The 23,684-nt window shown below is 49.1% G+C and overlaps 10 protein-coding genes across 10 annotated transcripts; 6 read left to right on the plus strand and 4 right to left on the minus strand.

Moving 5' to 3' along the window:
• Nucleotides 1–403: 403 nt before the first annotated feature.
• N7446_007918 (uncharacterized protein) lies at nt 404–1,223 on the plus strand (the record flags this gene model as incomplete). The annotated part of the gene is made up of 3 exons (XM_058516663.1): nt 404–527; nt 583–821; nt 873–1,223. 3 exons carry the CDS (start codon nt 404–406, stop codon nt 1,221–1,223), a joined length of 714 nt encoding a protein of 237 aa, XP_058370309.1.
• Nucleotides 1,224–1,836: 613 nt separating this feature from the next.
• N7446_007919 (uncharacterized protein) lies at nt 1,837–2,958 on the minus strand (the record flags this gene model as incomplete). The annotated part of the gene is made up of 4 exons (XM_058516664.1): nt 1,837–1,941; nt 1,993–2,177; nt 2,250–2,349; nt 2,440–2,958. The coding sequence occupies 4 exons, from the start codon at nt 2,956–2,958 to the stop codon at nt 1,837–1,839; spliced, it is 909 nt and encodes a 302-aa protein (XP_058370310.1).
• A 2,268-nt stretch (nt 2,959–5,226) lies between these two features.
• On the plus strand, nt 5,227–5,682 carry N7446_007920 (uncharacterized protein; the record flags this gene model as incomplete). The annotated part of the gene is made up of 1 exon (XM_058516665.1): nt 5,227–5,682. The coding sequence occupies one exon, from the start codon at nt 5,227–5,229 to the stop codon at nt 5,680–5,682; it is 456 nt and encodes a 151-aa protein (XP_058370311.1).
• An 844-nt stretch (nt 5,683–6,526) lies between these two features.
• On the minus strand, nt 6,527–6,955 carry N7446_007921 (uncharacterized protein; the record flags this gene model as incomplete). Its single annotated transcript, XM_058516666.1, has 2 exons — nt 6,527–6,889; nt 6,944–6,955. 2 exons carry the CDS (start codon nt 6,953–6,955, stop codon nt 6,527–6,529), a joined length of 375 nt encoding a protein of 124 aa, XP_058370312.1.
• Nucleotides 6,956–8,172: 1,217 nt separating this feature from the next.
• N7446_007922 (uncharacterized protein) lies at nt 8,173–9,046 on the plus strand (the record flags this gene model as incomplete). The annotated part of the gene is made up of 2 exons (XM_058516667.1): nt 8,173–8,484; nt 8,762–9,046. 2 exons carry the CDS (start codon nt 8,173–8,175, stop codon nt 9,044–9,046), a joined length of 597 nt encoding a protein of 198 aa, XP_058370313.1.
• Nucleotides 9,047–10,804: 1,758 nt separating this feature from the next.
• N7446_007923 (uncharacterized protein) lies at nt 10,805–11,104 on the plus strand (the record flags this gene model as incomplete). The annotated part of the gene is made up of 1 exon (XM_058516668.1): nt 10,805–11,104. One exon carries the CDS (start codon nt 10,805–10,807, stop codon nt 11,102–11,104), a length of 300 nt encoding a protein of 99 aa, XP_058370314.1.
• A 337-nt stretch (nt 11,105–11,441) lies between these two features.
• On the minus strand, nt 11,442–11,800 carry N7446_007924 (uncharacterized protein; the record flags this gene model as incomplete). Its single annotated transcript, XM_058516669.1, has 2 exons — nt 11,442–11,642; nt 11,720–11,800. The coding sequence occupies 2 exons, from the start codon at nt 11,798–11,800 to the stop codon at nt 11,442–11,444; spliced, it is 282 nt and encodes a 93-aa protein (XP_058370315.1).
• Nucleotides 11,801–12,924: 1,124 nt separating this feature from the next.
• Nucleotides 12,925–13,765, plus strand: N7446_007925 (uncharacterized protein; the record flags this gene model as incomplete). Its single annotated transcript, XM_058516670.1, has 2 exons — nt 12,925–13,101; nt 13,151–13,765. 2 exons carry the CDS (start codon nt 12,925–12,927, stop codon nt 13,763–13,765), a joined length of 792 nt encoding a protein of 263 aa, XP_058370316.1.
• Nucleotides 13,766–16,039: 2,274 nt separating this feature from the next.
• On the minus strand, nt 16,040–16,693 carry N7446_007926 (uncharacterized protein; the record flags this gene model as incomplete). The annotated part of the gene is made up of 4 exons (XM_058516671.1): nt 16,040–16,229; nt 16,304–16,321; nt 16,389–16,593; nt 16,639–16,693. The coding sequence occupies 4 exons, from the start codon at nt 16,691–16,693 to the stop codon at nt 16,040–16,042; spliced, it is 468 nt and encodes a 155-aa protein (XP_058370317.1).
• A 2,891-nt stretch (nt 16,694–19,584) lies between these two features.
• N7446_007927 (uncharacterized protein) lies at nt 19,585–22,863 on the plus strand (the record flags this gene model as incomplete). Its single annotated transcript, XM_058516672.1, has 3 exons — nt 19,585–20,434; nt 20,513–22,462; nt 22,751–22,863. 3 exons carry the CDS (start codon nt 19,585–19,587, stop codon nt 22,861–22,863), a joined length of 2,913 nt encoding a protein of 970 aa, XP_058370318.1.
• Nucleotides 22,864–23,684: the final 821 nt, after the last annotated feature.

Genomic DNA, 23,684 nt, shown 5'->3' on the forward strand with positions numbered 1-23,684 from the left:
TTAATGGCCCTCTGCTTCATGTGGGTACGTAGGTAGACCAATAACAAAACCTTATCTCGTACATGTAGCCAACTCATTGGCTTCTCCAGCTCACTGACCATTTTTGCTTGACTTGGTCATCGGATCACTGCCCGTAAGTCCAGCACCACCGAGTAGTTGAACCGTCGTTCATGTTCAATCCGGACCCTATTGACCAGTAATGTGTAGTCAAAGTCGGAGTGCCAAGAGCTAGTCTCTTTGAGGATCACCGTTGAAATTCGTTCATCCCCACTCTAATCGTTGATCCGTTAATCCGTTTGAAATCTAACTGTTAGTGGGTCTCGATAGATGATGCTCAGCGAAGACATGGTTTTATTACGACCCCACGACAAATGCTTTTCAGGGAAATAGTCAGTCATTCAAAATGCGGCGTATTGGTCTCGAATATTCTAGTCAGGATAGAGAGAACCCACAAATGGCTCTTAAAAGCAACGAAACGCGCGCCGCAATGAGACAGCAATGTCGAGAGGCACTATCGGCACATATCCGTACTTTATTCCTGTCCCATGCATTATCTGGAGAGGGGTGACTGACAATTTCCAGATAATCGACTGGGCCTTGATATTGCGCCCAGCCAAGTTCGCCTCCAGCCACCAGTTGAGGATGGATACGCCTGGTCAGTGACGGAATCCAAGAAATCATTACTGCAGTCGAGCCTCAGCAATGGAAGCGTCGGTCTATTTCGGGCCATAAGTGAAGAACTGGGCCGGTCACTCGAAGCAGTTACACCGCAGACCCTGCAGGATTCTGACTTGGAGCGGGACGATGATCCAGGGGAAGAAGTGAGAGTCCCTATACCTGTCATGTTTTTTCGGTACTCAACAAAGCCATAGGAAGATCTAAGAGTGCATGAGGAAGAAGATGGGTCATTTACAGCAAAAATCCGCCAACTGGAAGGCACGAACCGTGAGCTGGGGGTTGAGCTCGATCGTACCCGGGTCCGACTAGACGACGCCCGCAGCAAGCGCGATCGATACCAGACAAAGACTCGTCGGCTTCAGAGTGAGCTTGAAGCCAGCTCACTCCGCACCAGTCGACTGGAGACTGAATTGACGCGTGTCAGAGCGGGAATCACCGAGGCGATGAAGGCTTTGCAAAGCCACGGAAATCAGAACAGTACCTCACCGGCGGAAGAACGCAATGGAACTGGATATCAGGAGAGATCCCGCGAAGTGGCACCGTAGACCTTGACGAGAGCGATATCGCATGATCTGAGGAGCTGACTTGACTTTGCTGACGCATTGTTTCGGTACTTATGTTATGTAAGCTTATTGGATGTGAGCACTTTACGTGGGAAATTATCTCTTGTCTTACAGTGCGATAAGCAGAGTGGGGTGGGTCCCCAGGTTGAACCCCCACAGTAGGAAATCTCATGTTGTTTGGAGTGAAAACACGGCTAAACCACGACCATCATGCGTTCTTACGCGTCGATAAGCTATCATGGATGATATATAAAACACTTAAGAAAGATCAGTCGCGAATTTGCGGCGCTGGAGATGGCAAGTACGCGTTTGTTTTCTTGGACGGAAAAGTAAGGGGAGACTGTCGTAGATATATATATGCATGTATGGAAATATTTGGAAAAAGCCCAAAGGAGGTCCGCTCAATAATGCCAAAGCGTGGGGAGTAACCAATAACCCTGAATTACAGAAACTAAGCAAAGCGAAACCAAGGAGGAAATACGCAACGGTTACAGTACCAAGTCGAGCGATATCAGAAAGAGTCCCGAAGTTCTCTACGAAGACAAGCCGGGCGGACCGAGCCCAATGCGGTTAGAATATGTACGCGCTGGCATCCTCATGCGCAGCTGAGAAAATCAATTTTGTGGCACGCGTCCTTATTTACCACGTTCACTAGCATTTTCAGTTCCCCCCCAGACCCCAATTGCTCGAAGAATTTGCTCTGCCTGGTCAGCCGCGGTTTTGCGTGACCGACAGGTGGGATCACACTTACTCGCAACAAGTCATCAACCGACAGGCGGTTCAGATCCTCGGGCAGACTCTGGGCCTCGGGACTCCATTCTGTTCCCGAAGAGCTTCTTGTCATTAGGTTTTGGACCACATCAGCCAGAGCCATCAGCTTCAGAGTTGCGGCATCCATTTCGGTCGCGTCGATTTGGCAACTGTGCTCCGCCCCCGCTATACATTCATCGTCAGTGTCACACACCCCGAAGATGTTCGCAATCCTGTGTAGGCTGTCCTCTCACTCACCAATTTTGACAACACCGGACTCCGTCAGAAAGATCGTGTCGGGGCTCAAGGTAGCCAGTACTCTGCCTTGCCCACGGAGATGCTTTATTCCTTTCAGGACCTACCAATCATTAGCCCTCAGTTTCTCAATGACAGCGACCCTGTCCTCCAGAAAGAGCAGGCGGACAGAGCCCGCACGTCCCACACCCACCGGCCAAACAATCGCGGCGAGGGCTCCTTCATCGATCGAGCATCGCGACCCTAATACCTGGCCCACGGATAACTCTAGCGCCTCCCACACCAAGAAATCCTGACCCTCATGACGATAATGCTCGAGTAGGTCCGGAAAGCTTCGGTGTGCGACTTGGTGCATCGTCTCCACCAAGGACTGGGCTGAAGAGGGTTGCTTTTCAAGCCGTTGAATATTGACCAACTCGGCCTTGTTGCTTCGGAGACGGGCGAGGAAGACCGGCCGCCCGAAAATTCGGACGATCGGCTCGTAGGTCAGCCACGGATCTTCGTCGATCTGTCGGATCTTTGGTTGATTCCTGTGCTGAGCGGGAGCGGGACGAGCCAAGGGGGATGCTGTGGTGGATGTTTGGGGCTGGGGTTCGGACGGGCATAGCCGTGAACGAGAGGCCTGCTCGATTTCCAAATCTAAATCGCGCTTTCGCTTTGGACCCAGCCACATAGTCCGTGGCCGAACGGGGTGGGACTGATTGGAATCCATTTCAAAGAGACCGTGGAGGGGGTTGCCATGCGTCCGGTGATATGTTTTCAGACATAGTGCGATTGTTTTATAAGCCGGCGTCTGCACGGCCGGTCCAAGGCACGTATGCTAGGGAGGCAACCGAAATGAGCGGGCACGGTTGCTTTCCTGTCCGGCTGGTCGATACTTGCGCGGTCGATAGACGTCTGTGCGATTGCCTGTAGGGCAACGGCGAATCTTTCTGCGGTTGTTTAAGATTCGTCCTCACATGTCGGCAAAATTCCACCCGATTGCCCATCCAACCGTACAAGAAACAGGAGAGGATGCACTAAATATGGCGTGACGTGGACATGAAGTGACAACCTAGATGCCTCCAGTCAGGTTAAAGTCGCCGTACTATACAGTATCACTGATCAACCTCTTTGAATTTGCTACGTAGTAGGTACGTATGCGACAAGGCACTTCAACAACAAACGAAGGCCGGATTGGGGCTCTCAAGATGCATTGCTCCTGGCGTGAACCGTTAAGGATTGATGTCAATTACAACAGTGCGCACTCATACAGTAGGAGGCGGGTCTGGTAGCATGCTCCATTCCTCTCTGAACCCCCCGGTATCGTCAATTTGGTCCCCACCGAACCATACGGATCATACCCCATTACTGGAATCGTTCTGGAGGCTGTCCCCGCCGCGCTGACCGACGAAGCCTAGATAGGCTAGACGTCCCCGAAGGGTTGGTTTGTTGTGCAAGTTGAGCTGAACGACGGAGAGACGATCCCGTTGGTTGGTTTTCCACCGCTAACCCATCCGTGGGCGAGCGATCCTGATAGGACATATCCATGGAACGGTCAACGGAACGGGTTGATCGATGGATATGTTGCCCAGAAGACGAAGGAGCTGAACCGTATTCGTCGGCCCGTGTTTCACCACTAGAGCCGTCCAGACTTAAGGAGCAAAAGAACGCGTCAAAAGCTCCGGTATGTTTACTGCTTTCCAGTTAGTGACCGCACAAAGCACGACGAAGAGGGTCAATTGACGTACCAAATTGGACAAGGGGGATTATCCCCGGGTGGACAGAATCCGAGCCAAGTTTCCATACAGTCCAAATGAATAAGCGCAACGCATCTTCCACATTTCAGAATCACAGGCTCGGCTCGGGCTTCCTGGAGGCAGACCAGGCAATTCCTGTCTTGTGAGACGGACCACTCATTGAAACTTTGGAGTCGCAATGAGTGCGATCCGCCGTCAATGGAATAAGTGGCTGGATGGGTTGTGGAAATCTGCCAGGGTACACTATCCTCTCGCAGCATATTGCGTGTGACGTGTCGTCTGGTAATACGGGACGTCTCCGGTGGCACAGGCGCAAACATTGGTATGTAACGCAGGTTGCGGACAGCCGCATCATACCATTGTTGCCCGATTTGATCGGCCTGGCGTGTCCGATGCCACCGCCGACAAAGGAAGTGGGACGCAATGTCGCGCAGGATAGGGAGGGTGGAAAGGTCAAAGTGCCTCCTTGCAAGGGCCTTCAGCTTATTGCGACCTTCATCCACATCATTCTCTGCCGGGTAGAGTTTGCAATACGTCCCTTTCCTGGTAAGGCCACAGCAAGTCTGCTGGTCCCTACGAAGTCCCATTTCACAGATGATCAGAGGATCCCATCGCTCCTGAAATGACGGCATGTTGAGGATAGGTGGTTGTGGAGGTGACAAGGGGTCTTGAGGAAAAGAGAATTGGATGAAAAAAGTCTCGTTGGCCGTAGCTAGAGTACAGTACTTATAACTCACAGAAGATAGATGTATCCTTGGAGTTTCCCAGCTTAGTCTACGTAATGTTTCACACTGGCACATGCAACGAGTGCTTGCGAGCACGATGACTCTGGTACATGCTGTGCGGGAAGCGGCACGTAGCTGGTCGGCATGTCAGGTGTGTTCATCGTGAATCCCTACATCCCGGAGCAATCAACCTTGGCCCTAGGAGCAGTTGAGCTTCCGGTAACCATCCACACCGAGTAACTCATTAAACCTCCATATTCTGGGCAGCAAAGCTCCTGGGAATTGCGTGTTATGATAAATTAACCGATGGAAGTATTGTCAGTGCTCAAGGTGCCGCTCATGTGCTTGGTCAAGCCTGGGGCCATGATCTCACGGCTTGAGGTACTTTTGCTCAGTCTAGGTGCTGTACTCTCAATGACGCTATATAAGGGGATCAATTCTCTTTGCCAGTTTACCGCTCTTCCCAAAAGACTTCGTCGCCGTCATCAAAGCATCGATGTTCAGGTCTCTTTCAACATGAATTGGGACTCTACCTTTCAATCGACACTCAGCCAAATTGTTGGAAATCCTTATTATCGACAAACATGCCAGGGCATCAGAGACGATGGAACCCAATGTCGGAACGACGTGCCCAAGATCTCTCGCATCAACAGTGCGATCCAACTTGGCCTGTTCGACGAAGGCCCTCCCAACTGTCCTTCCGAAGCCGTTCTTACAGGTGCAGCAAAATCTATGTTATGTGTAAAATGCAGGCTTGATAGCTCCCGAGTCAAGCAGTGTACCCAACGATGGATTCAGCAATGGAACGCCACGCTCAACCAAGCAAACATCACCCCCAAATCTCCGACTCTAGGGATCGGTGAAACGGATCAGTTGATACGGCATCGGTTGGCTGAGTCACCTCCTGCGGCATCGATACCGCGCGCTGGACTGAAGCTATGGAGCTCCGGCTATGCCGGTGTTTCAGAGTAGGATACAAACGCGACATCAGAATGGTATCGTGGAAAACAAATAGAATTTCAGCTTAAGGTCACAGCGAAGACGCGGCTGGCATCTATACTACGATACGTTGAATTTGATTCTTGCATCAAAATAATTCCAATGCCATGTTATCGTACTGACAGTCTTCTCTCCCTGCCCATTTGGTAATACACGAGCGCAACAATGGCAGGATCACAGAGTGCATCATCCCCACTACCCTGCGACCCTGCTCAATCCCTTTGCAATTTATGCATGACAAAGTTGCTTGAGCCATTCCGCGGTCCGTCGACAGAAGAAGAACGGTCAAAAACATATACACGGTGGACCGCAGCGCCTACCAGATTGACCTACCAGCATCTGAATGCTCTGGATTACTCCTGCCGTGACTGAGATCCTGAGTGGATATCATCTCTGGAGATGGGGCAGTCGACCTCCGCGCACGATCACATTCGAACGCGGGTCCAAGGGTACCAGCTGCCGGCCTGGCTTGCGATAGAGCTGGAGCAAAGGCTCGTTCGAATTTATCTAGTGCATGCTGTAGCTCTCGCGTGAGTGCACGGGCACGATCAACATGCTTTCGATCTTTCATGGCTACCAAAGTGGAGCGTATTATACTAGAACATGCACAGACCGTGAGAGTATAGACTTGCACGGACAAGCCAGAACCAGTGTTCTCTTATATTCCATTAATGGAACGAATAAAGCGAGTTGCCACTGTGTGTAGTGTGGGATTCGATCTCGGCTGACAAACATGGGTCACTGCGCGCGCCCGCAAAAATTCCACGGCTACTATGTAGGGAATATTTACACGCTGTGAGCGATACTCTAGCATGACTTAATTACCCATTTCTGCGGGTCCCGAACCATTGCTCCTCGAGTCGGCGTCCATCGTCTCTGCGTTCCTTTTGGGCTCCTGCGCCTCTAGTTTCTCGACCACGCTGTTGAGCATGTGCTCAAATGACTCCGAACCTCGTGGATTTTCTTGAATACCGTATTCTTTCAGGAGGTAATCCGTTACAGCTCCCATCCTCTGGCTGACCTCATAAATAAGATCGGCCAACTTGCTCACTTGGTCCAATTCTTCGGTGACTTGCGTCAGAGCCTTCCGCGTCGTGGTCAGCTCCTGGTCGAGCTTTCCTTGAACTTTCTCGGCACGAATCGCCCGCGCATTCACTGCGGCAAGGATACGAAGAATTTCCTGTCGATGTCAGGAGGGACTTGTCAGAGATACTCTTGTGATATCTGTACTTACTGAAGCATCCATGGCTTCGCTGATTGAGCTCAGGGAGAAATGGGCGTTGTCAGGCAGGGCTTGGAGTTATGATGGCTGAATCAATCCAGTCTGTAGTCAGTCTATTTTGTAGGACAAGCAAACCAATACAATCATATCTTTTATATACTGCCCTAGTCGACCACGCGACAAAGGCATTACTAGGATGTAAGCAGAAGTTAGTTTCTGCGGGCCAAGGTGGCCTTTACAGTATTGTTAAAGACCTGATCGCTGAACGGACCCGGAAAAGGGAAAGGAAAAGCAGTACCCCCACCGTGCAAAGCTATTAAATCGACGTGGTGAGGCGACCACCCTGGACACAAGAAAATATGCTCAACGGCGAAATCGAGATGACCATGTTCTTATGTCCGCCAATATATATAAGCCTATAGAGCAACGGTTTTCAGTTTGTCTGAGAGCACACACTACTTGTCTTCAGGCAGAGAGATATACCTAAATCCCATTTCAATTCTATTATTTTTTGCAGTCCTCTCTCTGCCCGTTGAGACGATGCCTACACTCTTATCAAGGATCCTAAAGAAAGTGGGGCTGGAGGTGGTACACATTGTTGTTGTTCGTCACTCTCGCCGAGGCGACCGACGGATCTTCCAATCCTCTTTTCCGCGAGATTACTGGACGGTGAGTGGAATAACGCAACGTCAATTCTGGGTGCTGATCTTTGACTAGGATGTCACCGTGACTGTTGAAGATGAATAAAGCCTGTTAGTAACCTCACACAGATCTGACTCGCATCATTAGCGGTGGTGTATTCTTGACAAAGGGCTTGAGTGGTGGTACGGTCCTAGATGGTCCACAAGGGCATAAAGCTCGACCGGTTTAGGAAATTGGTCAATACTGTATACTTGAAGAATTTCAACTGCAAGTCTGCGTGGCACGTGCACGTGTATCATCAGTTGAGCTGATAGAGTGATGGTAGCAAGACCATGCAGTACCGTGACTGCCGTCGGATATCTCACCCCAATAATGGCGGTCTCTCTGACGTAGATCCTGTAGAAGTAAGCCTCGGTGAATACAGAACAGATGTCAAACCAACCTGGTCGAGATGACCGAGGCTTGACCACCTGCTGATTGTGGCGGTCAATAAAGGTTGGAATTTCACCGCGCCAAACATGCACAAATCCGGGGTTGGGACTAATTCCAAGGCTTTAACGATTCCAAGAAACAATCACATCTGATCTCAATTATTAAGGATGTCCTATTCACAACATCCGGCTGTTCAACGCCCTGCTGTTCAACGCTCTGCTGTTCAACGCTCTTCTTTATCAGCGCCCTGCTGTTCAACGCTCTGCTGTTCAACGCTCTATTTTATCAACGCCCTGCTGTTCAACGCTCTGCTGTTCAACGCTCTGCTGTTCAACACCCTCCTGTTCAACGCCCTCCTGTTCAACGCCCTCCTGTTCAACGCCCTCCTGTTCAACGCCCTCCTGTTCAACGCTCTTCTTTATCAACGCTCTGCAGTCCAACACCCTGCTGTTCAACGCCCTCCTGTTCAACGCCCTCCTGTTCAACGCTCTTCTTTATCAACGCTCTGCAGTCCAACACCCTGCTGTTCAACGCTCTGCTGTTCAACGCTCTGCTGTTCAACGCTCTTCTTTATCAACGCTCTTCTTTATCAACGCTCTGCATTCAACGCCCCGCTGTTCAACGCTCCCCTCTATCAACGTTCACCTCGTCCACTCTGGCAGTGTTCGATGATCTCATGCTACCAACATTCTCGTCACCAACGTTCCCTTTAACGAACTTCCCTTATTCAAAACCATTTCTTCGTAATGAATGCAGGCCCCGCTTCCTCGTTGGAACGCCCGTCCCTTCGATGCCTTCGACTTCAATACCCCGACTTCAACACCCCGACTTCAACACCGCGACTTCAACACCCCCAACTTCAACACCCCCGACTTCAACACCCCCGACTTCAACACCCCCAACTTCAACACCCCCGACTTCAACACCCCCGACTTCAACACCCCCAACATCGACAAAATCGCGTTTTTGACCTCAAGCTCAACTACTCTCCGGCTTAACGGACTTACTATCACTGTCTGGCTCGCTGTGGAAATCATATGATATTGTTTAATTTTGTCTGGGTACAGTATGATGTTTCTTAACAATCTAACCAAGTCCCAAACATTACAGATCCCCTCGCTTGATGTCAAGGGCTCAGCCCTCAAGAGCTAAGTTTATTTCAATAATAAGGATCAACTTAGTCTTATGTAAGCTTCAAACTAAACGGTTCAACTGCTAGAACGAGTACTTGGACAGCGTAACAAATCTGTACCTATGAAGCATCATACCATTATTATCCATGTCGTAAGTTGATCAGCTACGTCAAAGCATTCTAGAAAGCATTTTGCAGATCGGTGCTAGACCAAACTGTGTAAGCTTACCGCCTGACGCTGGAGAAGACATCGTGTGGGTTCCGTAGAAGTGGTGAGCCGGGTGCTTTTCCCCGATTGTCCATAACATTCCACCTGGTTCCTACATGGCAGTCTTATTATATAAATCGTCCATTCCGACTACCTAAAATGACAGGGAATCGAAATTAAGTTTAGGAAAGGGTCAAAAGTACGGTAGTGCATCACACAACTCCACCCTCTGGCATCTAGCCGTTTAGACATCGGGGATTGAGCTGTTGATCGGCGGGGACGGGATTCAACGTCATATTTCGGTTAGCGAAACTCTAACTAGCGGCGTGAATCCCCTTACTCGCATGATCCTCCGGTGTAACCGCGCGGTACATAACTCATGCTTCCACGTCTCTGTAGACGTGATGAGATTGGACATAAACATGGCAGTCGGATCAACTGATGGAATAGAAATCGGGAGACTCAGTGGGCTGTAGGACAGAACATCGATCTCACGGTAGACCAGTGCACTGGACAAATAATCATCGTTCCCGGGCTGTTTTCGTCTAAAGCTAACCCAGAATACCCCTTCGAGACCCCCTCGAGACCTTTTTCTAGTCTCGATCTGAGAACAGTTGGCCCGCTTTAGATTGCTGGAACGGTATTAGTTGAAGGAAATGTGATTCGGACGCTGACCGAGGTTATCCCGAAAAGAGCTCCTTTAATGGAAACACCGAAGACCGCAATAAACGACCGAAAATTCCTCCATCAGAGCACGCCTTATGTTATATTCCTCCAATTGATCATACCTAATCCAAATTGATCTCACTTAAGCAGGAGGAAAGTCAACACACTTTTCGTGAGATGCTTGAAATGCTCTATGACTTGTCGTTGGAGTGGGGTTTCACATGATCGGCATAGAAGTTTCAAAGTTAGATGTGTGATTCCCAACCTCTGTCGATTGTTCAGCTGGAACCGTTGGTTAATATAACTCAAGGGGTAGGTTAGCAGTACTTAGCGTGTACGGGAGTTTCATTGGCTATCACTAAAAGTATATCACTTGAGATTTTTTTGTTTACTTTACTAACTATTCTCTTTTCCTCCCACGAGGCCCATTTACCTTGTCTTTCTACCCGCTCAGCGTCCGTTAAGATGCCAAAAGTGCACCAAATCTCTCGCACCCTAACGTTTGGAACCGTCCGAAAGCTCTCAAGGCGCGCTTATGCTTGCAGACCTATCCGCCGCGTGCGTGCTGTTGCTGACAATGGGCCCCAACTTTCGCCTCAGAAGGTCCAACCTCGCAAGACCATGGTATACAGTGATTGCCTTGTCTTAATATGTTGGAAATACAATTTGACTGACGGGTTTTGGATTTCCACAGACATCAAAAAGCGCCTCGAGAGAGCAGAATGCCTGCAAATTGGAATGTCTCTGCCAAATGTGCCTTAGTAACAGACATTGCCTTCGAATCCTTGGAAACATGCATCAGCAGCTCGATTTGGAAAATGAAACAGCTTTGAACGAGGTTCGGCACTTGAAAGAGGAGATCACTCGACTGAAACAGAGCCACATGCCTGTCAATCCCTCTACCCATGTTGTGATGCCATTGGCAGCACTTGATGATATGAAGCAAAACTTGCAGCGACACGTTAAACAAATCACTTCGAGACTTGACTCTTCGATCAAGGAAACCGAAAACCGCCGAAGAGCCTACCTGAGAACCGCTTCCGGGCGACCCGAACATCTCACAGGTGGCCAAATCGACCGTCCAGCTCACTGAGAAATGCATCGGTTTTGAAAGGTCCCACTTCATCACTAAACCGAGCTTCCCAGTTTTGTTCAGTCTTTTTCATAGCTAGAGCTGCTTCATTACTCTATATATTCTGTCGATCAAGTTCTATGAGTACTGCCAATGCCTCCCATTGCCTCCCGCGCCTTACTCCGGAGTATATTCGCTAGATATATTTTGATACTGTTCCGAACTCTTTGCCCGCCGGCGAGTATAGTGGGATACACTTGCTTCAGCATTTCTTCTATCTGTTTGTTTTGGAGGCGAGAAGCCCTAAGCTGTCGCTGCAGCTGAAGATTTTCCTGTTGTAGTTGATAAAACTCCCGTCTCAGTTGCTTGTTCCGGGTCGCCAGCTGTTGGTTTCCTGCTCTGATTTGGTCATGGGATCGTTCTGCCCAATTTTATGTCCGTCCTCCCTGCGACGCTGGTAGCCTTGGTCCCGGTCCTCAATCGACTGCCCTGAGACTTTCCCATTCTGTCTTGAGGTGTGTTGTTTTACTTCTGTTCCGAAAGTCGAGCTTGCCGAACCCTGAAGACATGTCATTAGTGCGCCGATGCTTTGGGAATGATCCGGTTTGCAAACAGTGCCCTCTGTCCAATACTAACCTTGGGCTGATGTGCTCGATCGATACCTATCGAGGCATCATACCCCATGGGGACTCGCTCTGCAGTGGTGAAGTACGCCATCGATGATACGGACTAACAACCGAGAGCTATCCGGAAGGAAAAAGACACCTATGAGCCTTCAATATGACCAGGGCAGAATAGAGGCAACACGGGTATGGGAAAGCTTCATTATGGGAGAATCAAGTGTCTCAAGGACGGAGTCAGAGCATCCGCTGTTGGGCCGGTCTTCATTTGCGTAGGTCGATCCGCTCACTGTAAGACCTATGCCTAAGCCCGGACCAAATTTTCTGCCCTTTCAGTGAGCGACTTAGATAGGATGGTAAAACCTTTACTCTTCATCAAGGTCCTTGAGACATTACCGATAGGCACCCCCCTCAGAGGACCATTGTCATGTGCGACCCGGAAATTAAATGAGTCCCTCCCCGGAGGGAAAAAAGCAATAGTTTGTTTCTATTAACCAATCATAAATTGTAGTTACCTTAATTCTTCGGGAGATTGCTACGGTCGGGGCTTCGCCGAGCATGATCAGCAGGACCCACCTTTATATACCAGTTTACAAGTAATTAACGAACCATTGTCGTAAAGCAGCATGGGGGCCAAAGGGAACCCAACCTGAAAAGGCCACTGAACAGATAGATAGGTCGTGGGGACCAGAAAGAAGGCGAATGGGTAAAACAGATCACTTCGAGAAACTTAATTGCTTATCCAGGATACCTGATTTCTCGCAGATCTGAATACCAGAGTTTCTCTACAATCCATATGCAAACGCTGCAAGAATGTACAGACACCACAAAGAAAGGCCTCAACGGTGCCTTAGATGGTGGTAAGCAGGAAGAAGAAAGACAGAGTCAATAACCAGTCTACCGGTTACAGTATGATGGAAGTGCTGGCCGCTACTCGTTTCACACGAAGCCGTGGACCCAGAGACCGGTTATATCCTTCATCCCCATGACCTGTTTATTAATGATGCATGTTGAAACAACCGTTGAACTTAAACTGGCGCCTACATAGAGGGCTAGAACCATGCAAATCCTCGATCTTCGGGCTATTTTGTTCAGTTCCACATTCATTGCGGCTTTAAAGCTCATGCTTGCCCGATTTTGCCACTGATATCACAAATATCTTCCTGTCTTCGTGAACACTCTCCGTTGAAATAATTCCCGGGAGACGTTGCACACCATACCATGCCGAAGATGCCAACCAAGAAGATACAAACTACGCGGGATCCGGCTCCAAGTAAGGCTCGTCAACGGATCCCTGGCCTATCCGCTTCTGCCAGTCGCGTTGCACGACCCCCGGCTGCTGATACCGAAGCTGATTTCCAATCCTCCTCCAGACAAGAACAGCTGCGGGACTCGTTTGTAAGTGGCCCTCGTTTGCTATGTCACCATAACTAACTTTGGCTCAAAGGCAACAACTTCCTCTTCACAAGCAAAGAAGAGAGAGGAAGAGGAATGGAACGAAACCCATCGACGATGTCTGGATATCCTGGGAGATGCGGATGATGACTACCAAAATCTCAACGCAAAACTGATGAAAGAACGACAAGAAGCTCGGCAGAAGCTGCAGCAGCTCCGCACTGAGCATTTCCAAGCGACAGCTACAAATCGGCAGCTTGTCACGGAGAGGCAAAATGTCCTGCACGAGAAGCAACAGTGCCTCGGCAAAATCCAGCGACTCGAAACGGATATTGCGCAGTTGAAACAGCAGCTCGAGACAGCCAATGGCCAGACCACGGAGCAAATGATATCGCAAGGGATAGAGACCGAGTTAGAGACGGCTCACAGTGATCTGATGGGTGTAGCCACACGAATCTGGAAGAAGATCCAAGAACACCAAAACAAACGCTTTGGTCTTGAATTTCCGCAAAGTGATGTGATGCAAGCACCCACTTGGACGGGCTCGAATGGACAGTTTGGAGCGCTGGCATCGAGCACGCTACCGGGCCCTCCCTTGACGAACGCCTTTCCGTTGGATACCCAACAGACGGTGCCTCAAATGAACCAGTATGGAGCTCTTTCCTGAGAGATGTCAAGCAATTACTTGTACCCAAGGAACGCGTGATTGTCAATCGTGTACACCAATCCAGCACCAACAACTCCGTGGTCTCTCTTGTCTATTGACGAAAAACGATTGTTCCAGCGAAGTAATGAAATAAAATCTTTGTAACTCTCTACAATTCGTGATGCATGCAATAGAGTTGGTCTATATATCTCCCTGATTGGTCGGGGCACCATGTCAAGAGAAGACGTTGAAGTAAGCACGCATTTATTATGCCATCCAATGATCCTTTGCTAGACTCAATATGGTCTAGTGGTACTGTAATAAGTTACCATCCTGCTTCCTCGGCACGGCCCTGTTCCGGGGGGGGGGGGGACGGTTCGTCTTCGGCTACCGCCACCAAAGTCTCTGCATAAAGCCGAAGTATTCTTGTCACCTACTCCCCCATTGAGGTGGCGCCAATAATTTGATGAATTAAGTGGTGTTTTCCTAGGCTGCACCTTGCTAAATGAAAATATGGAATACCAGCATCCCTAATCTTTCACAGTGGTGCTCGGGACCGGGAAGTCCGGAAGCACCCATTGTTGGTTTTATGGTACGCGCTAGCCGCATTTAGCGCCGCGTGCATGGTGGCGTTAAGAGGCTAGTAGATCAGGGGAAAAATACCACATTGCATGCTTCGATTGGCGCACAATGTTGTGCTGAAATAATCGACGAGGTAAAAAAAAGGGAAAATAAGGAAAGGTTAAAGCCCGGCAAAGTCCGACTGCTGTGATTGGTTCCTCTTCCGCCGAGACGGAAATTGATAGATTAATGCGGATCTTCCCTCGAGGGGATTGTGTGGGTCTCTATGACTAGGGGTAGATCTCAAGTACTTTTGTCCTAGCTGCCTTGTATGACGAAAGAGGCGGTGGTCGGAGAGAGCGTTGACTTTAGGGGAGATGAAAGTGGGAACACTGTGTAGATCGAAACGGAAATAACCCTGGTCGGAGTGTCCGAGGGGTCTAGAACCATTGCGAAACCGAAAATAACGAATTAGTAGAAAAGAAAAGGGCTAGTGGGATAGCACTAAGACAAGTCAGGCAGCACGGGAGAGATATAGGCCGGGCGAAATCTACGACATCGGAATCGAATATTGATCGCCAGATAGAAGTGGACGATGAGGCCGAATATTAGTCATAGCTCCCGCCCGCGCCCGTGTTCTTAGACTGCCGGCATGTGATGGTACCTGATCGGAAAAGACAGATCGTCTGCCTTGTACGCGCGACTAATGGGCTTGGAAAAACCAAGATAGTATTATATCTAGGCATCAAGGGCGACATGACCGGCTCAGCATACCACAATTTACAACGCGATGGCAGGCAAAGTGGGCCACTATCGGGCACGTTGTTGGCAAAGCAGTGATCCCTTTTCTGGCCTCTTGACCTACGTCGCCGATGGGCTCTCTACAGTGAGCCGAGAAAGAATGCAAGTTTGCCCTGAGACGTGAACCGTTATATCCGTTCGGATGTGCCGCAGTCATCTTGCATTAGGGCGAACCTTATTTCCAACATCAGCAAGTTTAAGTTGGGAGAACGCAACGTTTCCGATTCAAAAGTTTGTTGGGTGGAGCTAACGCTTGTCCGATTTAGGAGCCTCCAGCGCTATGTTGGTGATCGGCATTGATTTGGAATCATGACAAGCTACTAAATAAACTTTCCTGGACATACAGACCTATTGAATTGACGCTAGAATGTTGGCACGGTTGATCTCAGATGGGATTGTCGTAACCTCATTACGATATTCAGCCGGCTATTACGGCAGGCCAACCTTGTATCTGTCTATGCAAATGAGGCAATGGATGATTATACATACCCTCTTGCTTGACTCTTTCTGTATATTCAGTTTCAGGGCAAGGCCCTTAATGGCCGGCTGACTATTGTAGTGAGGTTACGACACCTCCACCTGAGATCAGCCGTGCCAACATTCTACCGTCAATTCAATAGGTCTGTATGTCCAGGAAAGTTTAGTAGCTAGTCATTATTCCAAATCAATCCCGATCATCAACATAGCGCATGAATGGTCAGCGACCCGCGTCTTTTGCCGACCATACGCCAGCATCACCTCATAACGGAGCATATCGTGTGTACGGCGACAATATCGGCCTTTATGTGACTGGATGTTTGGATTCCTATATTTCCACGAACGCAGATCTTTCCTTGCTATTCATGACTGTTTCGCCTTCGTCCCCCTCCTCGTTTTTGGATAGTTACTTGAAGCTATTGTTCAGTCCGGCTCAAACCAAAAGAAATCCTAGCATCACTGCATCGGGCGCTTCGAGCGAGCCATTTTTCGATCCCCGCCGACATTGTCCTTGCCTTTGTCTCTATTCTGCCGCAGTTCTTTCACTTCCTCCTCCAGGATGATGAGTCTCTCCCTCAGGGTCTGTAGAGACTGCTCCGTGTTTTCATTACAGTCGCGCTGGACCTTGGCGAACTTCTCTGTCCCTCTGAACAAACTTATTAGCGTCTCTCCAGCAGCCTTGAGCATGAGAATGCCATGTCGATCGGAAGTGGTACTTACTCTTGGCGTAAGTCCAGGCTATCAAGCTCTCAGTCAGCCTTTGCTACGAAAGACCTCCATCCAAGAATAGTGTATTGCGACTTACTCGGCCAGCATTGTAAAAGCCATCATGATCGAACCCTCAGGTGGATCTTCGGAAGTTTTGTCCTTGACTGAACCCTGATCATGCTCGGCCCCGTCGGCCTCCATGGCCCAGTCATCTTGGTCCTCGTCACTGTCTTCGTCCATAGGGGCGATCTCCCCCTCGTCACCGGATTGACCATCCGCTCCGTGAGTTTGATCGTTTCCGTCTGGGGAACTTGACCTGGGCAGACTCCATACGTCCCTTGACCTACAAGGTTGGGGTGCAGACCGGCATAATCGACTCCGATAACTTGCTGTGCCCACCATGTCTGTCTTTCGGGCTTGTCGAGCTTTTCGAGAAGTGGAACAAAGTACCGTGAAAATTAAAGAAACACAACCAGACATGGGAAGCTCCGCTAATTTATAGGCCCGAGCCAACCCGCGCATCACAACTCAGCCTGGAACGCAGCACAGGGATTGATCCCTGCAAAGCTAATTAGCCATTTCAATTTCTTTCCAAAGAGCACAGATGTCACGAACAGTAACATTACCCCACAGCGATAGCTAGGGCAACTGGCCGACTGGACAATCTTGATGGGTGACCCAGAAGGCGTATATCATACATTACCTGGCCAAATGCATTTGTGAGTAGGATAATCAGCTTAGTGAGAGAACGGTACCCCTTCTAGTCAAGCCCGCACCAGTATATAGGCCGGTAGCGGCAGGCGCTGGCTTACGCCTCGATGGAGGACGGAAATATATTCCAACCCTCGGATAGATGACCGAGAACTCACCATGGTATGTCATCTATGAAGCACTGTTGATCCCCGTGAGCTCGGTTCCACATAGGCCTCCGCTTAACCAGGTCCAGCAAACCAGTTGCGGTGGGCTTGGTGGATCCAGTCAAATCCGTTCATTGCTTGAAATCACCAGGACTCGCACATGCCGGGCAGGCACGACCGCAAATATAGGTGGCGTATTTGTCCCCAGTTATCCTCCCCTAGGTCAAGTCGGCTTTTCAGGGCATTTCATTACCGTTCACCTTTCCTTCTGTTTGCCCGCCCATATACCTGTTTACTGCTTTTCGTTTATGTCTCGAAACCTCTCATAACAATGCCCAAAGCCCGTTGGCCCCAAGCAGAGGCGGATAATCTTTTACCATGGCTATCCCGACATCAGCATCTTTCATGGAAAGCAAAGTCTGTGGCATACATAAAGCAATATGGTATCAACAGATCCGGCGAAGCGCTGCGAGGCAAGCAGAACCAGTTGGAAGATGAAGCTCGCCAGCGAATGGAGGAAGCTTCTGAAGTCCACCGAGAACCGGCCCGCAAGACAAGGTGCCAACGAAAAGAAGCTTTCCCGTCTTTAACATTATATACCCCGGCCCTCACACTGAGGAATCCCAATCCAAGGGTCCGTCAATTGCTACAACATTGGCGGTGCAGACAGCACCCTTTCTCTAGGGGATCCTCGAGGAAAAGCAGCCAAAAACTCTTTGGTAAGTTAAAAATTGATATACACTCTGACTGGAATGACTCACGGACGTACTGATGGATGGGGTACACTAGGTGGTCAACGAACGCTGATTCTTCGATCTCAACATCCACGAGTGATTGCTTCTTTTTGGAATTTCATCCACCGCCGAACATCTGATAGGACATTGAAGGAATGGTAGGCCTTGGGAACAATCGAGGATTGATCCGACGATTGGTCCTATACGTCATGAAGTCTCCTCTATTCTCGCATTTCTGAACACCCCAGCACAGTTGGTTAACCCCAACTACGCTATGTATGTACTGAGTCAATATTGCGCTCTTACTCACTACGCCATACCGTGCGATGACGGAGCCCCGTCTCCAGGCTTCACTTAGTCCTGGACGCGGGATCAGATAGCACTTATTTTCTTTTATCATTTTTCTTGTTTGAAGGTTGTGATACATACTCGATCACCTGTGGAAAGGATGTTAGTGCACGACTGGAAAGGAAGACACGTTGACCGTCGTCGCATCAGCGGACTTATATCTGAGACTGTAATCGCTCATGTTCGACGATGATAGCCATATTAAACACCACGAGGAACGCAAGGCAAGCGGGTCTGGATGAGGCAGCGAATGATACATTTTGACTTACTTCGCTAAGAACTGAGAAAGTGGGCGGCAACTCCCGGATCAGGCCTTTCATAAAAGTTGGGATAGTTCCCAAAAGAGAATAGCAGCCTGCGCCATGTAATTTCCCATGATACGCTAAGCATTGTCATGTAATTTTCTTTCTTGATCGGTTGGGACTAGTAATGGCCTTACGGACTGGTTTTGGTACGATCGGTGTAGATCATTAACCTCCAACCGGCCCCGCCATTGATTCCACGGTTCACCTCAAACAGCCTAAAAAAGCCCACCCCTGGGGGCAACGGATGTATTTCCAGTTCCCCGGCCAATCGTGTCACAACATGATCGCTAGATAGCAAAGGAGACCTACCCACCTCAAGTGTGGTATCCTGCCTGAATGAGGGAGCAGCTTGATTATGAGTGATCCGTGAGCAGAGAAGGCTATATTTTCCTGAAGGGACTCGACTGGGCGTTGTAGCGAATACAATGTATTTCGGCGAACTCATTAGTATTAAGAGGATTTACCATTATTGAATGTAAAAAGGGTGGGAGGAGTTCCGTGCGTGTGCGTGTGCGTGTGCGTGCGATCGCGTCCACCCTGAATATAACATGCTCGCCAAGTAATATTACCTTGGATTGCTGTCCTATATCAGAGTGATCTTGTACTTTTCCGGAAGTGCTTCTCGTCAACCACACCATAAGTTTTCATGTCGGGACAGACTTTCCATGCCGCAAACAGATCGCGCGGTACGATGCTTTATTGCCACGAGCTACGAAGCGACGGAAATTACTTAGCGCTACTGTAACTTTTCTTTGACAGACGAACGATAAGTTGTCGTGGTGTTGGGTCGTGGAATTATGAAGTCCGACTCACGATCACATGACGTGAAGGATTGTGACTAGTGCGCCGTCAATCTTATAAATTAATCCAGCGTTGCTCTAAAACCTGTCTGGTGACATAAAACTCTGGCACTCCAGGATCCTCTTATCAGCATTTGACCTCACATTGCCGATTTTGTTGCTTAATGAATGACTTTGGGCAAGTAATATTCTCCCTCGAGCATTTCACATTTTTCTGACTCTTGTCTGTTCAGATTGAGTGACACCTAAATGGATGCCAACGCTGTCAATGTTGAAGGCTATGGCCACAACATTGGATGGGATGACTGCAGTGGGGACATTCTACCAGAGATGAGTCGTGTGTACAGGCAGCATTTCCAGCCTTCTGAAGACATGTTAGGTTTTGTCCTTCAACAATCACAGTCACACCTCAGAGCACTGGCGGGACGCGAAAGCTTTGCCGGGTTCTTAAATGTCTCACTCATGAGTGACATACTAGTGAAGAGAACAGAAGTCATTTTTGATGCACCGAGCCCTTGCGTACTCCAGTCTGAGAATAGCGAAGCTAGTACCAATATCAGCTGGCTCGATGTTGTCAAGGCGAAGAACTATCAGGCCGAACATACTGGCAATGGGGTTTACCATTTCCATATGCGAGATCGGGGAGTGATTGTTCAGTTGTCTACCTTCCAACACAATATGCTTCTTTCGGGATTACCCCGGAAGCTTGTGGAGCCCTGGTCATACGAGAAAGATGTGCAGATGGAATTATATACCCTGGCCCTGGCAGCCGAAATGACGTCGCATATGAACCAACTTGCATCGGAAGGTAAGCCCACTCAAGCTATCTTTATTCTATTCACTGGCTTACATTACCTCGCAGTCATCAAAGTAAATAACACTGTCCTTGAAGGGATACGAGGAAGAGATCGAATCCTCCGCCACCATCCGGAGCCAAGTCAAAGATCCGCAGGCTCGCCCTTTCCCCTGGAATCAGCCGAAGGGCCAGCAAACTTTACGCCAGCGGTTGACACTGGCTCGCTCGACGGGATGGCTATCGAGACTGAAGGAACAGACGTGCAATCCAGTGCTCCAAAGCGCGGTGCTGTAACACGGAACTGTAAGTAATGCGCATATGAAAACATAGCATGGAAATCGAGGAGGTTGAAGAAATGTACTAATAATTTGGATGTACCAGTCCCCAAAAATAGGGTTTGGCCTGCAGAAGTATTGAAGCAGCTTCCTATATGGTTCGAAGACCAAGTACGGAAGAATCTGTCGCAGGAAGAGATTGCCCAAAATTTCCACCGAACATTCAAGCAAAAACGGACTTTCCATGCTATTGAGGCAAAGCTGTATTCCTTAACAGGAAAAAGTCCATTTAGGAAGCGCAATAAGAAGACTTCGCGCAGAAGACCCGTGTCTTTGACACCTCGCTCCTCTCCACCGCTTCCTCAACCCTCTGAATCAGTGGATTTCACCCAACAATTGATCTCGAGGTCGAACATCGAGGTTCACGCTTTACGTCTAGCCCCGAACCTGCTTCCTTACCTGAATTCCGAAGACTGTGAGGATGGAAACCTTTACGCCCTTCATGGTGTTCAACCGTTTGACCCTGAATCAGAATCCAGCAACTCGTATGCAGTACCTGAACACGATATTGCAAGTCAAACGTTATGGTGCCTGCACGAATCCCAGGGACATGAACTTCAGTCAGGTACAAGTCAAAATGAAGGGCCACTTCGAGAAGGCCGCCAGGCTGAAGAATCGCCCAAGGCCCATCCAGCGTTCTCAGATCTGGTGCCCGAAAGTCGGCCAACGAATGAGAGTTCAATAAATGTCCTCGCCGCAACATCAGGGACGGTTGACTCTTACTTGCCTCGAAGCTCTCCCTTAAAATTCCCTCGGATATCGGAACCTATCCAATCTCCAATTCAGCATCACTCTGAAGGCGATACCACACTTGAAGAGCTAGGCCGAACGCTTATCCATCGTACTGAGTCCAGTGCAATGCACGTGGAACAGAACACGGCGCATGGCAACCAAACATCAGAGAGACTTTCTCCGCAATCTTCACCACTTGGAAACCCATTGGCTAGAAATTTAGCAAATGAGGGTCCCAATAATGATAGCCATACAGAAAGTGGACTCGGTGCGTCGACTGTTCCAAGAGCATCAACGCCCTTCCAAGTTCCTGAACCAAGCTCCACTGGTAACTCTACTTATCATCACTCTCAGAACTGCGGAATGGATGGGCCAACCACCGATACCTCTGAAAGAGTTTTGATTGATGAGGAATTGATCATAAGATGTCTTCATGAGAAATCTCAAGCACAGGCGGCGCGTTCTCATCGCCCATGGAACGATAAGGACCTCAACCGTTTACCAAGGTGGCTCATGAAACGGAAGAACCTACCAAAGGAAAGACTTGAAGTTGAGTTTCTGGGAGATTTTGGACACTATCGAACTTCTTCTGCTATCGTTACAGCTTGCCGCAAAAAAAGAAAGGCAGATTCTCTCAATAAGGATGTAACCTCAGCCCCCACTGCAGGTCAGCTAGTTCCGGTTGTCCCTACCGTTTTCGATATTACGGGGGTATCACGATCCCCCATCGCCATCATTGGATCCGACACTCCCAGCTTGAATCCATCCCATACCATAGCAGTGCCGAGCAGCAATGAGAATACTACCCTCAAGCATCCACGGTTGGAGCAATTTCAATCCCCACAACTCAATCAGCCACAGGTTCTAGACAACGCAGAGAGACTTCCTCGCAACAGTCCTCCACCAGTGCATGAGGATGAAGAAGCAGTGGGTCAAAATCCACCGGCTGCTGTTGCTTCCGAATGCGCTTCCGAACAGATGGTGTTTTCAACACCCGAGAATGTCGAAGATATCCACACGTTGGGCAGTCGGCGCCATCGAGTTGAAATCACGCCAGAACCTCCGGCCAGGTTCACAACGATTGATGGCAGTAATGTTCATCCCACTGAACCAAATATAAGCAAAATGACTCCGCTCGTTCAGATGGAGACCAATGAGCAAGACGCTCTACCTGTCGGACAAGGAATCCAGCAAACACCCACGGGAAAGATTGTCGATCAGAGTAGTGATGACCAAAATGTGTCACAGAAATACGGGCCTCAGGGTAAGCTCTCCTCTAATGCAGAGTTCACCATAATCATTTGGCCCTTTAAAGCGTGTCAGATCTATATGTGCTACCTGACCTTTTTCTTCCCCTTCCTTTATCTGTCTTTGCTTCCCATACTGACTGTTTTCATTCGCACTTGTAGGTGGAAGAGGAAGTCATAACCACCCTATCTCTGAGTACACACAAGCAGGTTCGCATTACTCATTGTCCACCGGAACACCCGAGGGAGCCCAAAACCAGCAGTCAGTCTCTACTGGTATTCCGAGTACCAATATTCCACAACAGGAAATGCGCCCAACTTTGCAGAACACGTCGCGGCCTCAACTACGAGATGCCAATATCCCACCAACACACACCCGCCAGCCCAGCAACATATTAATCCCGAATTGCCCGTCTAACTCCAAAAATTCGAGCTCTCGCCAATCTCAGTTATACACGCCCGATTCCCAATCTGGGATTTCTCAAACTAGCGGTGTGCCAGGGAGGGCTCATACAGGGGGTTCGTTAATACTTTATACTCATGGTCCAACGCAGTCCTGACATGAAGTCCGAAGCAGTTGTTCCAATATCATTCTCATCATCCTTTCTGAGCAGCCCTACCAGTCTTCCTCACTTTCCCCTTCACGAGTTGCAGAGACACGGTGCTGAACGGTACCAGGGCCCTCGGCTTCCATCCTTGGCGCAGCAAATGTACCACCATCGTCTGGGTGAGCCTCTTCATAGATAGCCGGGTGTGCTGTCTAGCCCTTATACTTCCCCGCCTATCACACCTGGCCCAACATGCTCTACTCCGATAGTCTCGCCTAATTAGACATGGCACGGTTCGCGTGATACCAGTTCACAAAACACTCCGTCATTATCGTCGTCTTTGCCTGAATGTAAATTCCAATCTATATGCAACTAATTTGTGTTCTCTTTCCGCTTTGCTGTCTCTTTTACTTGCTATATTTGGCATCCTACTGCCACGCGTTTACCGTTTAACCAATTCAGAACACTTCGGACTGTATCATATGGTCTTATATAGAACACAGATCATAGTGACAGGGATTTCTGTCTGCATCAGCACAGTGGTTGTAAAACTGAAACTCCACATATATTCTATGCCCTGCATAAAGTATTCGCCACCAAAGGGTCTTAACTAAATGTTGAATAATAGCCCATATCCGCCCAAACAAAACGGCCCTTATTGATCTCGCAGGCAACGTAAAGAGACCCGAGT

The sequence above is a fragment of the Penicillium canescens genome (assembly GCF_028828765.1).
Source record: "Penicillium canescens strain IBT 15451 chromosome Unknown utg000005l_segment0_segment0, whole genome shotgun sequence".
Taxonomy (NCBI): Eukaryota; Fungi; Ascomycota; class Eurotiomycetes; order Eurotiales; family Aspergillaceae; genus Penicillium; species Penicillium canescens.